General features: G+C 42.7%; 1 protein-coding gene across 1 annotated transcript; it reads right to left on the bottom strand.

Moving 5' to 3' along the window:
- Positions 1–838: 838 nt before the first annotated feature.
- On the bottom strand, positions 839–10,854 carry LOC131688831 (riboflavin transporter 2). Its single transcript, XM_058973382.1, has 5 exons — positions 10,376–10,854; positions 10,169–10,322; positions 8,920–9,521; positions 1,491–2,676; positions 839–1,431 (listed from the first exon to the last, which is right to left on the bottom strand). The coding sequence occupies exons 3-5, from the start codon at positions 9,111–9,113 to the stop codon at positions 1,237–1,239; spliced, it is 1,575 nt and encodes a 524-aa protein (XP_058829365.1). The 5' UTR covers positions 9,114–9,521; positions 10,169–10,322; positions 10,376–10,854; the 3' UTR covers positions 839–1,236.
- Positions 10,855–13,852: the final 2,998 nt, after the last annotated feature.

Genomic DNA, 13,852 nt, shown 5'->3' with positions numbered 1-13,852 from the left:
CGTGTACAAATCGAACTGGTTCTGGGCGCTCGCGATGTTGATGAAACGTTAATTACCAAGGCTTTTTCTTGGTTAAAATTCGTCTTTCAATTCTGGACCCAGCGCAGATTTCCTCCGCAACTTTTTAAAAGCCACATCGACGTTTTGGTGCCTCCGCTTGTTCCCATCTCTCGAGTATCTCTTGTCTTGTCAATGGCATATTTCCATCTAGCTGAAAATTCGCGGACATGATTCCTGTTCATAAAAAGGGAAATAAGCTATCGTGAACTAACTTTACTCAGTGCTGTCTCCAAGCTTTTCGAGCTGGTTATTTTGGAATCTTTCAGCAATATCTTTATGACGATTCACATGCCTTCACGGCTGGACGTTTAACAGCGACTAGCCTTCTGTTTCTAACATCCTACAATAGTCTCCACAATAGACAGTCTGGAATGTCGCGATCAATTTGATGTTATTTGCACCAACCAATCTGCCGCTTTTGATAAATTGAACCACGCTAAAATACAGATATTTGGAATCAATAACAATTTTTGTAGTCATTTCAATCCAGCGGTTCGAGGGATAGACTTTTATTTCAACGCCAGCAAATACTCCAAGGAAGGTACCTGGTACTGTTGATGTTTCCGCTGTACTTCAATGATGTACATCTGATGCTGAAGACTTCACGACTGCCCTTACGACTGTCCTGGGTTTTTACTCGTCTGATATGGTCACTTATGGGTGAAATTGAATTTCACAAGTAGGCACGTAACGCGTTTGTTTCTGGCATTACTCAGCTCTAGTTTTGCTTTAGGTTTTTTTTTTGCTACTTCGGATATAATAAAAAATAAACAAAATGTGTGTAAGTCTCTATACTTTCAGATAAAATTGTATAAAGAAGTGAAATAACTCAAACATCATCTATCAAACTAGGAGTATTACACCAATAATAATGAATTTGTTCATGACAATTTTAGGAAAATTAGTAGTAGATTCATTAGATTTACGCTTTTCGTCTTTCCCAAGTTTAATTTAAATTTCGTTTCTTCTTGATAAACCTCACATCGATCATCCAAATAAAAATTGTACTGAGCCTATCATATTAAATGCAGTTGTGGGCCAATGTTTGGCAGCCTCACTACGATCAGGAACTCCATCCGTACCTGACGCAACATTCTAAGCTATTTAGGTAAAAAATACTAACAATCAGTCTACAGCTAAGTTCTAAGACCGCTAAAATCGTGCAGTAACCCTTGATCAGCACGGATAGTACTGCTGAAATAGGTCGGTAAAATTAACCAGCGTAAACGATAAGATCGAACCAACCAGGGAACCAATCTGAGTGACGGCTCCCACCCACACCAGCGACCGGCCACCCTGGTAGCGAAACACGGTGGTAATCGAAAGGCGCACGTAACTCACCAACCCGATCAGGATGGTCCAGGTGATGATCTGAAAGTAGTACAGATTAGTAAAAAATAACTTCCGATAATGATTCCCCGCAAACTTACCACCAGAGCTTCCCCCGAAACCAAACCAACCAGCGGCGGGATAGGACTCATAAACACCGTCGCCAGTGCGTACACTGCAAACACAGCGGCCACCAGGGAAATCGAGCTGATCGCTCGGATCGACGTGTGCGGTAGAAACAGTGCCATGAAGCAAGCCACCGGATTGGCCATCGTGCTCAGCGTCACCGTCAGATGGTACGCCACATTTCCGTACGGGAGGCACGAGTAGGACTGAACGCTGGGAAAGATACCGTTGCCGAAGGTGCACAGTACACCAAGCAGCACCATGAGATACGTGTAGTTGCGATTCGAAAGCACTTTTGTCTCCTCAAGCTCACCCTTCGATTTACCCATCGACGAAGATGACACCTTCCGTTGGTCCGATTCGTAGGTGTAATCGTTACCGTTGTTGATGACGACGGCAGCGTACTCCTTGCGACATCGCTTGTGTTTATCCAGTACGGTAAAAGCCACTGTACTGATGACAAAGATTACGAAAACAAAGATAAAATATTCCATTGAGCCGAAACGTGGCGGTGGGGTGTAACTGATAAACTCCGGAGTGCTCGGATCCGTTGAATTGTTTGGTAGGCATTCTGCATTTCCGCCGACCCCTTGAATCAACGCCACGATACTCGGTACGAAACCGCTGAGTCCTTCACCGATCAAATAGGTTATCAGATAAATGTCCCGGAAACGACCCATGTAGGGCATAAAAAGAACCGAACTGGTACAGCCGACCAGTGCTAGTGCAAAAACACACACCAGCATAGCAACAGACCGTTCGGCGCCAAACACGTATGCCGTCGTTTCGTAAAGGAATGCCATACAGATGGCCCCGACGCATCCAATCACGAGTAGCACGTATATTATGTACGAATCCTTCGATCCTTTCCATTTCTGCAGCCCGGTGTACAGCAGTGGTCCCACGTTGCCTATTTGGGTCACAATCACCATGTAGGACGGTAGGTTCCATCCCTCCGGTGCATTCGTCACCAGCAGCGGCAGCTGGACGAAGCTGGAATTCACTCCGATCCAGGCACTGATACCGAACAGGATCGCAAGCAGATCAACCAGTACGCTACGGTTTCGGCATGCTTCCCGAAGGCGGCCTCCCGCTTTGTGCTTCATCACGGTCGGTTTCTGCAGCAGGTAGTAACTTTCGGTTAGCACGGATGACGACGGACTGCAATCAGAGAGAGAAAATGTTAGACAAAGGAGTCACCGGTTAGATCGATGTTCCCTCTAGCGCGCAGGCAATAAACGATTACCCAGTTGGGCAGATTAGATAAGGCGAGAGTGGTCTGGTTTGAATTGCTCCTATTAAATGGTGTATGGCCTAAAACGTGTATGGCTGCGGCATTCCGATTGTTTCATTAGAATTGCATCAGCCATGGGATTTGATTCGAGACGGAAAGGTATGTCGATTGGGTTATTGACTAATGAGCGAATGTTTTCTTTTATCCAAGTAGTTTTCAATGTGTGTAAAAAATAAAACTGTTGTTTTGAAATTCTTCACGGATCCAACTATGCAACTATTTAACGGTCTCCAAGGGGTTCACGGACCCCAAGATGAAAATCGTTGTTCTAGTTCATGGTTTTTTCAAGTTTAAATTTTTTGCGACATTCAACTAACAGGATTACAGTTTCCATCCAACCATCTGGACCGCTATCTTTTCACTGGGGTAACTGTCCAGGAAACTAGGGGCACATCACTCTAGGAACGTATAGCAAATTTGCATCAAATTAGAAAAAATGCATTTAATTTCCATTTTTGCATCAACTTTGCACTCCCTCGCAGAAAAGATCGTCAATCGTCCTACGCTGATCCACTTTGTTCGATGTTTCGTTAAATGTAAGGCTTTTTTTTTCTAGGGTGTTGACGTCTTACACGCAACGCAAAATGCATCACGAATTTCTATTTTGATGGAAAGAAATGCATTTAATTTCGCTGATTTTTTCAAAATGCATCACAAGTGATCTGCCCCTAGCCAGGAAACCAATCCATGTATCTGAAACTGATAGTAAGATCGTGCCAAAAAATTCGTTGAAATAAATTACAATTGTGTCCAAACTTTAAGGATTGGAAAATGCATTACTTCGTTTAGGAAGTTGCGCTCTATCGTTGGCACAATGTTGCAAATAATCTTATCAACTGCACTCTGCCGATTGCTACTGAAAAGTGCCATTCATTCGGGGTGAAGCCGGTGAAACCCAGGGATCAAAAGTCAATAAGTTTGATGTTATTTTGTAAACATTCAATCATTGGATCGTTAGCGAACAAATTGACCGATACATTACCTATCTCGCTGGTTACTTTTGTTTGATGTTTTTATTGCACCCGTACAGGAAGCGAAATGTTACATGTTTTGGTTTTAATTGCCGATTATAACCGGCAGAGTAAATAAACATTGCATGCTTATAAATATTTCAAACAATTGTTAACACATTTAGAACCACGATTTTGTAAGAGAAATTAGAAAGTTAAAATGTTGTAATAATTTTGGGTGGTATCTAACGGGGAAAATAGAACGAAATTTTGAGTTAAACGAAAGCAAATATGTGAAAAAAAAATTCTCCCCAGGAGGCAGGATTCGAACCTGCAACCCTTGGGACTCCGGTCCAATGCACAAATAAAAATAATAAAAAAATCGGCCTTGGTATCCAGCGGGAAAATTAAATCGATGGAATTGCATTGGTTCAGAGTTCCAATGGTTGCAGGTTCGAATCATGCTTCTTAAAGTTTTAAATAAGGTATTGGCACTTACGTCAAAACCAAACAAAAAAATTAATTGCCTTTTACAAACTGATTACAAACTAAGAAAGTTAATTCAATGGTTTTAATGTTGCTTTTTAGTAAAGTAAATGTGTTATAGTTGTAGATGTGCGTTGTTCGAGTATCAGGGACACTCTCGAGTCCCTTTGAATCTCGAAGAGGGTTACGAGGGCAAGGTGATGGTTTATCTTGCCTGCTGTTCATCGTTGCGTTAGAAGAAGGTGTAATAAGGAGTGCGGGGATAGACACGAGTGGTACGATCTTCAGGAAGTCCGTCCAGCTTCTTGGCTTCGCCGACGACATTGACATAATGGCACGGAACTTTGAGGCGATGCCTCCGGAAACGTACATTAGACTGAAAGCTGAAGCCATCAGGATTGGACTTGCCATCAACGTTTCGAAGACAAAATACATGGAAGGAAGAGGGTCTAGAGACGAAAATGTGAACCTCCCATCCCGAGTTCAACAGTTCAGGGTAACAATTTAGCACTGGGTGGAAATATACCATTTATTGGGTATACACTCCGTAGAGTGTATTTGTGTGTACATGTAAAATTATGCTCACCGCTGTTCGGTACCGTTCACTTTTTCTTGTAAATTTTGTTCATTTTCGCGTGAACGGTTTTGTTCCTGCAGCTAGGTTAGATAATTTTTGTTTTATGTTTGTGAATAAGTAACATAGGGATTAGATAGGCCACCGCTCGCTTTTTGCTGAAAAATGTGTGCTGATAATGCTACGGTTCGGCGGTGACAGCTATGCGGCGCGGTGGTTGGTGTTTGTTTTGGTCGTGCAAAATGCGGCCATCGTAAAAATTTTAGAGAGTTAGAAACCCGGTTAGTGTCAGACGCCCGAACTATAAAATCCTTTTCGGGACAGTTTTCCGCCACTATTGCAGTGAAGTAAAGTGGGCGCGTGTGACGGTCAGTTAAATCCGTCGAAGAGTGCCGGCCCGTGGTTCGGGCACACGCCAAACGGTGTCGATTCGCCATTAAGGGGTAAGCTAAACGTCAAGGAGTGTTTTCGCTACACCGGCTAAACATTCCTTAATGTTTAGCCGGTGTAGCGAAAACACTCTTTGACGTTTAGCTTACCCCTTAATGGCGAATCGACACCATTTTGCGTGTATCACCGACCGTTCTCACTGTGGAGGATAAGTCGAACGAGCCTAGCTCTCCTCCACAGTTAATCACCAAGGAGAACGAAGCAGGGCGGACAAAGGTTCCCGCTGGGAAGTGCACTGCGGTGACTTCCGGGATCGCTTGCGGCGAGCAAGTCGATCTGGCGATAATTCGCCAACGTCGCTAGGGAGGTTCCAACAAAGGAGCCAAGCTCACCTCCCTAGCTAATTGTCAAGGACCACTGCCAGAGCAGCCAACGACCCAAGGAGAACGCGGCCGTTGTTGTCCCGGCCAGTCGGAAGAAACCGCCCGCCTTTCCGCCCGCAAAATTGAAACAGCAGCAGTTACGTGGAGAGTTGGAGGACAATAAAAGTCGGTAAATTTAGTAAATTACTTGTTTGTTTACTTTTGTTATTTGTTGTTACGAAAATCCGAAATTCCGGTAGAGGCAACTAGGCCGCCCCGAAAAGAAGGGTCCGCCGGGCAAATAAGAACCCGAGTAGTGGGAAAACCCCTACTTACAGGGCTCACTGGTAACCGCCGACAATGATATCAGAAGAAAAATTCAGAGACGGATCTTGGCGGAAAATTGTGCCTACTTTGGACTCCGGAGGATGCTCCGATCGAACAAAATTCGCCGCCGCACGAAATTGATTATCTACAAGACGCTGATTAGACCGGGGGTCCTCTACAGCCACGAGACCTGGACTATGCTCGTGGAGGACCAACGCGCCCTTGGAGTTTTCGAAGGAAATGTGTTGCGTACCATCTATGGTGGCATGCAGATGGAAGACGGAACGTGGCGCAGGCGAGTGAACAATGAGTTGTATCAGCTGCTGGAAGAACCATCGCGCATACCGAAGTTTGCGGTGGGCTGGACACGTCGTAAGAATGTCGGACGACGACCCGGTTGAAGATGGTTCTTGAGGGCGACCCTACAGAAACAAGAGAACGGGGCGCACAGTGAGCACGGTGGATCGACCAGATAGAGGACGACCTGCGGACCCTTCGAAGACTGCGAGGCTGGCGACAAGCAGCAATGGACCGAGTGGAGTGGAGACGGCTTCTGGAATAAGGCTCTAGCCTTCTACTCTTCTATTCTCCTAACACTTTAAATTCATTGCTTTTGGGAACACTACTTGTGCTGCCGTTCGCCTTCGCGTCTAGTGTAGAATAGACCGGTCGCGGAAAAACGTGGTTTTAGCGTTGACAATTCTATAACATATCTCAACGGACGCCTATCACCTATTGACGCGACGCTTCATTGCCACCGTGGTGCTTTGGGCACTGACGGATTGACCTTGCAAGGTAGCGCTGTAAATTCGACGGTTTTTGCATTGACAGTCTCCACCGGGTGTAATCCGAAGTCCTCCGGACCTCCACTCTCCTTGACGTTGAGTAAAACCGGTCTTCTTACCTACCTTCACGATCGCTCGTCGGCTTCGCGAGCATCACCAGGTATCAGTGATGACACCTGGATTTGTTGCCAGGAATCTCCCAGCAATTGTCAACTATCTGGTTTATTGGACAGTTTCTTTTTCATATTCTTGTCGTTTGTTTCGTCCCGTTTGAACTTAACAAGAAGCGATTCGGGAAGAGGGCGTCGGTTTCCTAACTCCCCGGCGGCAGATGCGTAAGAGGCCCTGAATTGACTACGTTTTGAGCCTCAACGACCAACGTCTACAACTCCTCGTTGTTCAGCTTCCCCTCGGAATACGCCTCCGTCATTGCAGATACAGATTTAGCGGACTGTAGTAAGCATCCCCAGGTTCAACCCGCGTGTGGCGCTCCTGGTGGTATGAAGTTCAATTTCGTGTTGGCACTGTTGACATTGCGGTCAGTCCCTGGCTTATCAAGGGCTGCAGTACTCGATCAGTTCCCTCGGCACTCCGCACTCGGCAAGAGATCCGTGCTCACCCAGCAAATGCAGGACGCATTTGCAAACCTCGTAGCAAACCTTTCTCGTCCAGTTTCGACATCACTTGGTAAATGGAGCTATTTTTCTCGATGGCTTTCTGACCGATTCTCGTCGGGTGCTTTGTTGCAGCCTCATCCGGGCAGTGTTCACGTTGCACCAACTTGAAGATTATTTCTTCAGCGGTCTTCAGCACCGCCTTTTGCCTGTTTTTTTGAACCGTTGCGTTAAAAACGCTGTCGCATGTTCTAACCTGTCCCAAAACGAGAGTCGGTTGAAATCAATTGTTACTTCAATTGAACCGTGATTTATTCCGTGGTAATAAACTATGGTTCTTTGGGACGGACCCAGCCTATTTCTGGGTGGTTCAGAAAGTGCGGTCCTTGCAACCACTTAATGCCATGGTTGAAATACGCTCCGCTACCCAATTTCATTGCGTTGTCCGCCAGATTGGACTGTAGAGCACCCTTCAATATTCACTTACCGACGTACTTAACGAGAATGAAGGAGATTGGATCTCGTTTCAATGTCGATGGAAGGCAACTCTAAATCTGCCTCTAAGGATTGTCTATGTATAGTTCGCTTCACTACTTTTGGCACTGCGAAAGGAAGTTATCTCGCGCCAGTTGTATTTCGCCTCTATTTTAATGACGTCGATATCAAATTACAGGGGCCTTTCCTTCGCTAAACTCTTTCGAAGGATACCAGAGAGATATCGAATTTCTACGGATTAACTGGACAGCTTCAGTACGTGGTGGTGTGATGTAATCAGAATAGGTATAAGCCCGAACGAATGCTTAATTGTCAAGTTCGTTCGGCAACAGCATCCGGACCAGTTCAACTATCATTTGTTGGACTCGAGCATTCCAAAACACTCTTACGTGAAGGATTCTGTCATCTTGGATGCGTTACTATCGTTCAAAACCCAAAATACATAGTTCAGCACTAGAATATTGTTCTGCTGCTTGGAATCCATACTACCAGAACGGCGATGAAATAGATTACTATTGAGCTATGAAAACCGTTCTCAGTACTTGTGAACTAACATCGATACAAATATAAATCAAGCATTCCGAGCAAACATTCAAAATATCACTTCTGTTAATGCCGGCATTGAAAAACGGAACTATCGATCGAAATCTATAACAGCTTGTTGAAAAGCAATAACTCACAATCGAATATAATAAGCTGGAATCAGCAATGCAGTTTTAACAAATACAACAGGTACAGCCTAGCAACAGTGTTGCTTATCTTATCTCCGGTAGTAGAGAGGCCTATTTATTTCGTTAATAAGGGTACTCCATTGTGGACTATACAAACGTGATTATCACATGTATCTAAGCCTAGTTCGCAGGCCTGTGTGACACTATCAGGTACCAACAGTTGATTGTGTAAATCCGTGGGTGGCATGCTGTGGTTGAGAAATTCAAAAGATAGGACGCTACTAATTTAGCAGATGTTTTCCATCTCAACGTGGTGTAATTTAAATTTTCTAAAGATCCTGGGCTGGATGGATTTCGCATCAATCACCGAATTAGCAGAAATTCTGAGCAACGCTAACATAACATAGTGTAACTTCGATATTTTGACTCAATACAGATACTAAATTTACAACTTACCTCGCTACGAAACAATCACCGTCGCTTGCGGTGGGAACGACAATTTGACTGATATCTGCACCTCTCGAACGCCGCGGTTCGACTGACGAAACATCGGCAGTGGAGGAAATCCTGTCGTAGACGGCAGTCGAACTCGACTGCAGATCGCTACCAACCCCCGAAGTTCTATCGCCCGGCGCCTTGTTCTTCGGCATTTTTGTTTACAACTTAGGATGATACCTTACTTCCGCTGTTATCAGTGCACTTTTTTGTTCGCTGGTGGGATGAATTATTTGTTTTTTTTCTAGTCTCGCGGTTACTATATGCGTTTCGGTATTGCGGTGGTTGAGATTCGAGATTACAATTCTCTGATTCAGTGACGTATAGCAGACGATCGGGTTGAGAAAAGCACTGATAAGACGTTCGTCTCCGAGACGATGCTTTCTTCTCCGGCTTGTAGTTAGTTACTGAAATCGATCTGTTTGGTGTTATATTCATATGCAAATGCACTCCTTACTACAGCAGTTATTGGATGTCTTGCCTGCATATGTATAGTTCCATTAGTTGAAAGAAGAACAACACTAGTAACATTCAAAGAATTCTTCCAACGCTACGTTATAGACCTGTTTGAAAAGGAGAAGACAATATATAAACAAACGTTCACTAGAAATTGCCGGCTTCGGCTATATAAATGTTCTGATTGGCTGTCTGACAGTTAATTGTTGCTTTATGAGTTAAATAACATATAACTGGATCTGAAATAGCTACATGAAAGCAGTATTGGTTGAGTAACTAAGCGACGACATCATTTGTCTAATGACCTGGCCAATCATTAGCTTGAATTCTGTTATTGTTCAGCATGGCTAGAACCCAATAAAATAGGAAGAGTCTATGCTGCATATTCGGTAGTAGAATTAAAGATCAAGATAAAAGAGGGAATAACGCATGGAGCAAAAAAACTTATAAATTGGCGACTATTCCAACACTGAAACAACTTAATTGGGCCGTATTCGGCCACATGAAATAGAAACTGCCACTCTAGTCAGGGCACTTAATCGAAACACGGCGAATAACAATTATCCAACGCAACTCCAACACAACTCAAATGAAATAGGTGCTTCTTCCCGTACTTTGACATCGGCGAATGTAATCGCACATTGCTGACACATGCATTACACAATATTTTACAAGCACATCGTGACGATGACGTTGCATTATTTATTACAGTATCAAACGGAGCACTGACGATGTGGAATTTGGATGTACTTACGTAGATACTTAGCGTTCTATTATTTCTACGAACAGTAGATTCTGCATTATTTGTCCAGAATCTTGCTAGTACCGTTTCATCATCTTCTGTATGTGTTACATCACTCGCAAACTAACGGAATGCCCCAACTTGCACCTATCGTTCTAAGCAACAACTGAAAGATAAATTTGTCCATTAGATACAGATAAGCATCCTTATTCAGCCAACCTTTGTAAACTCCGGCCGCATACGGTTATGCAACACTCTGCTATCAACCTAACAGACGCCTCCTTCGGAGATCTAGCATTGAATGTTCCGAGCGCACCAACTTTAACTGACAGGAATTCTGCGAAGTGATCCCTCCAGGAACTATACCTTAACCAGCTGTGATTGACCGTGCACTGTTCCGTTTCTCTGTTGATTGGATCTAATCGAACCGAACTGATTGGTAGGTAACACGAATGAGTTGAAAGTTGACCTTTCCGTCACGATTCACTGCATATGCAACTCAACTAGTAGTACATAGTTCTCAAAACCAAAACAGTCACAAGCCCGGTCTGGCGTTATCAAACATAAATATATTAATAGTAAATAAATAATAATAACCTAACAATATACTAGAAGCAGTATAGCTGATAACGAACTATTCCTGCTAGTACTATTTACAGGTTCCATGCGTTTCATGCTCAAGCTGCGACTTTTATGCGAGGCGAGTAGTGTCAGTCTCATGGTTCATCAAACTCTCACACGAAATCTGGTGCGCGAGATGAATCAGAGTGTTCATTTCAGATGGTCGAAATGGAAATGCACAGTAACAAAATCATGATTTTTACTGTCTCTGTACAGCATTTTACAATTATCTACAGTAAAGTGTAATGTAATGTAATTTTTCAAAGACCTAATAATATTTTTAAACAAACTTTTGTTTCGTTGATTATTTCTCTTAATTTGCTATAATACCAACGCAGAAAGCATTTGTTTGTACGAAAGGCGAAGATGTGGTTTAACGTATTTTTTTCGTGAAACTCGGCGGAATAATGAGCGAAACAAGTTCGTTTCAGAGTCGGAAAATGTTTTTTTCATTTGCCAAAATCAGGCGAAACTGACGAAAGAATGAAGCTTCTTGCCGTGCAACTAGCACTGCGAAATCGAAAATGAGACAACGGCCTAGGACAAAGTATGCATGTAGCAGAGCGTTTTCTTTATTCCCTCCGCACACTCGTTTTCGCTTTGAGATTCAGAATGATATTGGTAGCTTCGATATTGAACTTACTGCTAGGGAAACGAAAATACACTAGCAATGTTATTTATTTATCGCTGCTCGATTCTGCAGATTTGCGAGCTAGCGATTGTATTGTAAGACGGAAGCCTGATAGATGTGCATATTTCTCGTTTTAACTATGGTCTAGTTATATTTTTTGATGCACATAGCTTTAATTTCATTTTATGGATGAGCATCGAAAATTACTAAGCATACATCAAAACGAAATTGAAACTTCGGATTGTCATAGGAAAACGAAAGTCGCTACTTCTGCTACTCGTTTTCGTAGAATCGAGTTTACTGTACTGTTTTCTTTTTATGCTTTTAGCGACGAAGTAGGCAGCGAAAAGACGAAGATGAATTCTTTGAATTTCATCGTTCATTGAATAGGTATGAGAATTTTAGGTTCTGGTTTGTTTACAAAAATCATTTTAGCCCTTCTGAAGAATTAATATTGATTTAACAAATGGATTTTTCCATATTTTTTTAGGTTTTTTTTCTCAGTCCTATAGTCTTGTTAATTTACTGTATAAGCATTTGCTGCGGTATCAGCACAACTGACGATTATTTTGCTGAAAGTTGGAAAATATTTCGCTAAAAATTGGTCACTTTACTAAGATACCAGTTGGAAATTTTCACCGATTTTTCGGTTGTTCGGAAATTACCGGTTTGAAATGAGCGTTTAGCCTCTGGATTGTACTGTTTTTGCGGTAAAACTAATTTTTTTTCTTAAATGATGCTACTGATCACATTTTTCTAGCTCTTACAATGGAATTAAAATTCGTTTTAAATCAGCTAACATTTTTGTTTGTTCCTTCTAACATTTCTTGGGTGAGTTCAGAACGACCAGTTTGTTTTTTAATTGCTTGGCTCATTAAAAGTTTTAACGGCAGTTATCGGCAGGCAGTATTTTTTTCCAAAAACGTAGTTTTGACATAGCATTGCAAAATAATGAAACACAGAAAAGGCAAATGATGCATTGAAGAAATCAAAGAATTATCTCTTAATTATTGGACCATTCACAGACCTCCTGTCACCAACGAGATTTCATCCAAACCCGAATGAATGTGCAAGCTGTGCCCAAAATAAGTAAAAATCTGTAGTTTTTCGGAAACTCAAAATCGGGTTCGCCTACCAACAAAATCATCTACTAAAAAACTCAGAGTAAGGAATCTGTGGGCTGACCAACTGTATTTTAGGAAATGTATGGTCCGACATTGTATAGCACGACGTCCAATGTTACCAGGATATAGGAAGATGTACGATTGGATCAGTTTTTAGCCGCGAAAATGAACTTAAACTTTCCAAAATTGAGTCTCCGCATTTCTCTTTCTGAGAGTTTCCCTAACCAAAACAAGCTCTTTAAACATGAAAAGTTAGATTTTCATGCAATGCTCTATTAGAAGTGGTATTTAGTTTATTCTTGACTTAGTGGAACGCTGAGTTAGAACATTTGCGGAAGGCAAGGAACCGATATTTTCAAAAACTCGTAGCATAAAGCACTACTTACCTCTCTCTAATCCGTTTAGTGACGGTTCAGTACCATTCTAAAGGTGTCCCAAAAACGATTGTTTTGAAATGACGCGATCGCTACTGTCAATCTGAGGTATTTTTTGTTCCATGTGGCCCGTCGGCGCTTGTCCAGCAAGGCATCGTTCCGGATAAGTGTGAATGCTCGCATTTGAACTGTATTAAAGAATATTGGCGTCCGTGCACGGTTCTGAAACGTCACGGAATCGAATGAGAAAAGTATTAATTTTGCTTAAAGCTGAGTCACGTGAAATTTTGCGCCTCTGTACATGTGACTTGCTTCGTAATTACGTGCAACGTATCGAAAGCAACATCAAAAGTGACCCAAAATCCTTATGGAACTATATTGTCAATCGCAAAAATTCGAATGGAATACCCGGAAACTGTGCAGCCTCTCTTGCGTCCCCCAATACCATCGTCTTTAACCGACCGCTCAACGACTTTGTTTTTCCGAGTGCGTGCAAAACTATGATGTAAGTAATGGGTTATTGCCCTAGTTCCCTGAGGAAGTCATTTGAGCCTGCTGCTATTTGTTAACGACCTCTTCGGAGCGATAAAGTCTCATAAGCTGTTATACACCGATGATTGAAATATTTTTCACTGCATAGAATCTCTCCTGGATTCCTGTGCAATTCAGTTTGACATTGATACGATGCCTCTAACGGTTAATTTGTGGTTCAATTTGGATTCGCCAGTAACTCACGGGCCCTCGAAATGTCAAATCCATTAATGACGTTTTGCTGACACGGGCACTTTTTTCTATCGATCAACCAATAGTATCTATAGGCAAAAAACAACAACCGAGTCAAAAAATACGTTCTCAACTACAAACGGCTGCCCCGTCGGACACGCCCGACATAGAGGCCTTGTTGGGACTCGCCAGACACGCGCTCATTGATGGTGTAGAATTTCCT

The sequence above is a fragment of the Topomyia yanbarensis genome, chromosome 1 (genome assembly GCF_030247195.1).
Source record: "Topomyia yanbarensis strain Yona2022 chromosome 1, ASM3024719v1, whole genome shotgun sequence".
NCBI classification, from domain to species: Eukaryota; Metazoa; Arthropoda; class Insecta; order Diptera; family Culicidae; genus Topomyia; species Topomyia yanbarensis.
This window is presented reverse-complemented; position numbering and strand designations above follow the sequence as displayed.

Bases quoted from the DNA above. Each gene is read 5' to 3' on its own strand.
- LOC131688831 (XM_058973382.1), bottom strand. From the start codon at position 9,113: ATGCCGAAGAACAAGGCGCCGGGCGATAGAACTTCGGGGGTTGGTAGC. The intron at 2,677-8,919 runs GTAAGTTGTAAA...CTCTGATTGCAG, and splicing joins GGTGATTGTTTCGTAGCGAG to TCCGTCGTCATCCGTGCTAA. The intron at 1,432-1,490 runs GTAAGTTTGCGG...TACTACTTTCAG, and splicing joins TTTCGGGGGAAGCTCTGGTG to ATCATCACCTGGACCATCCT.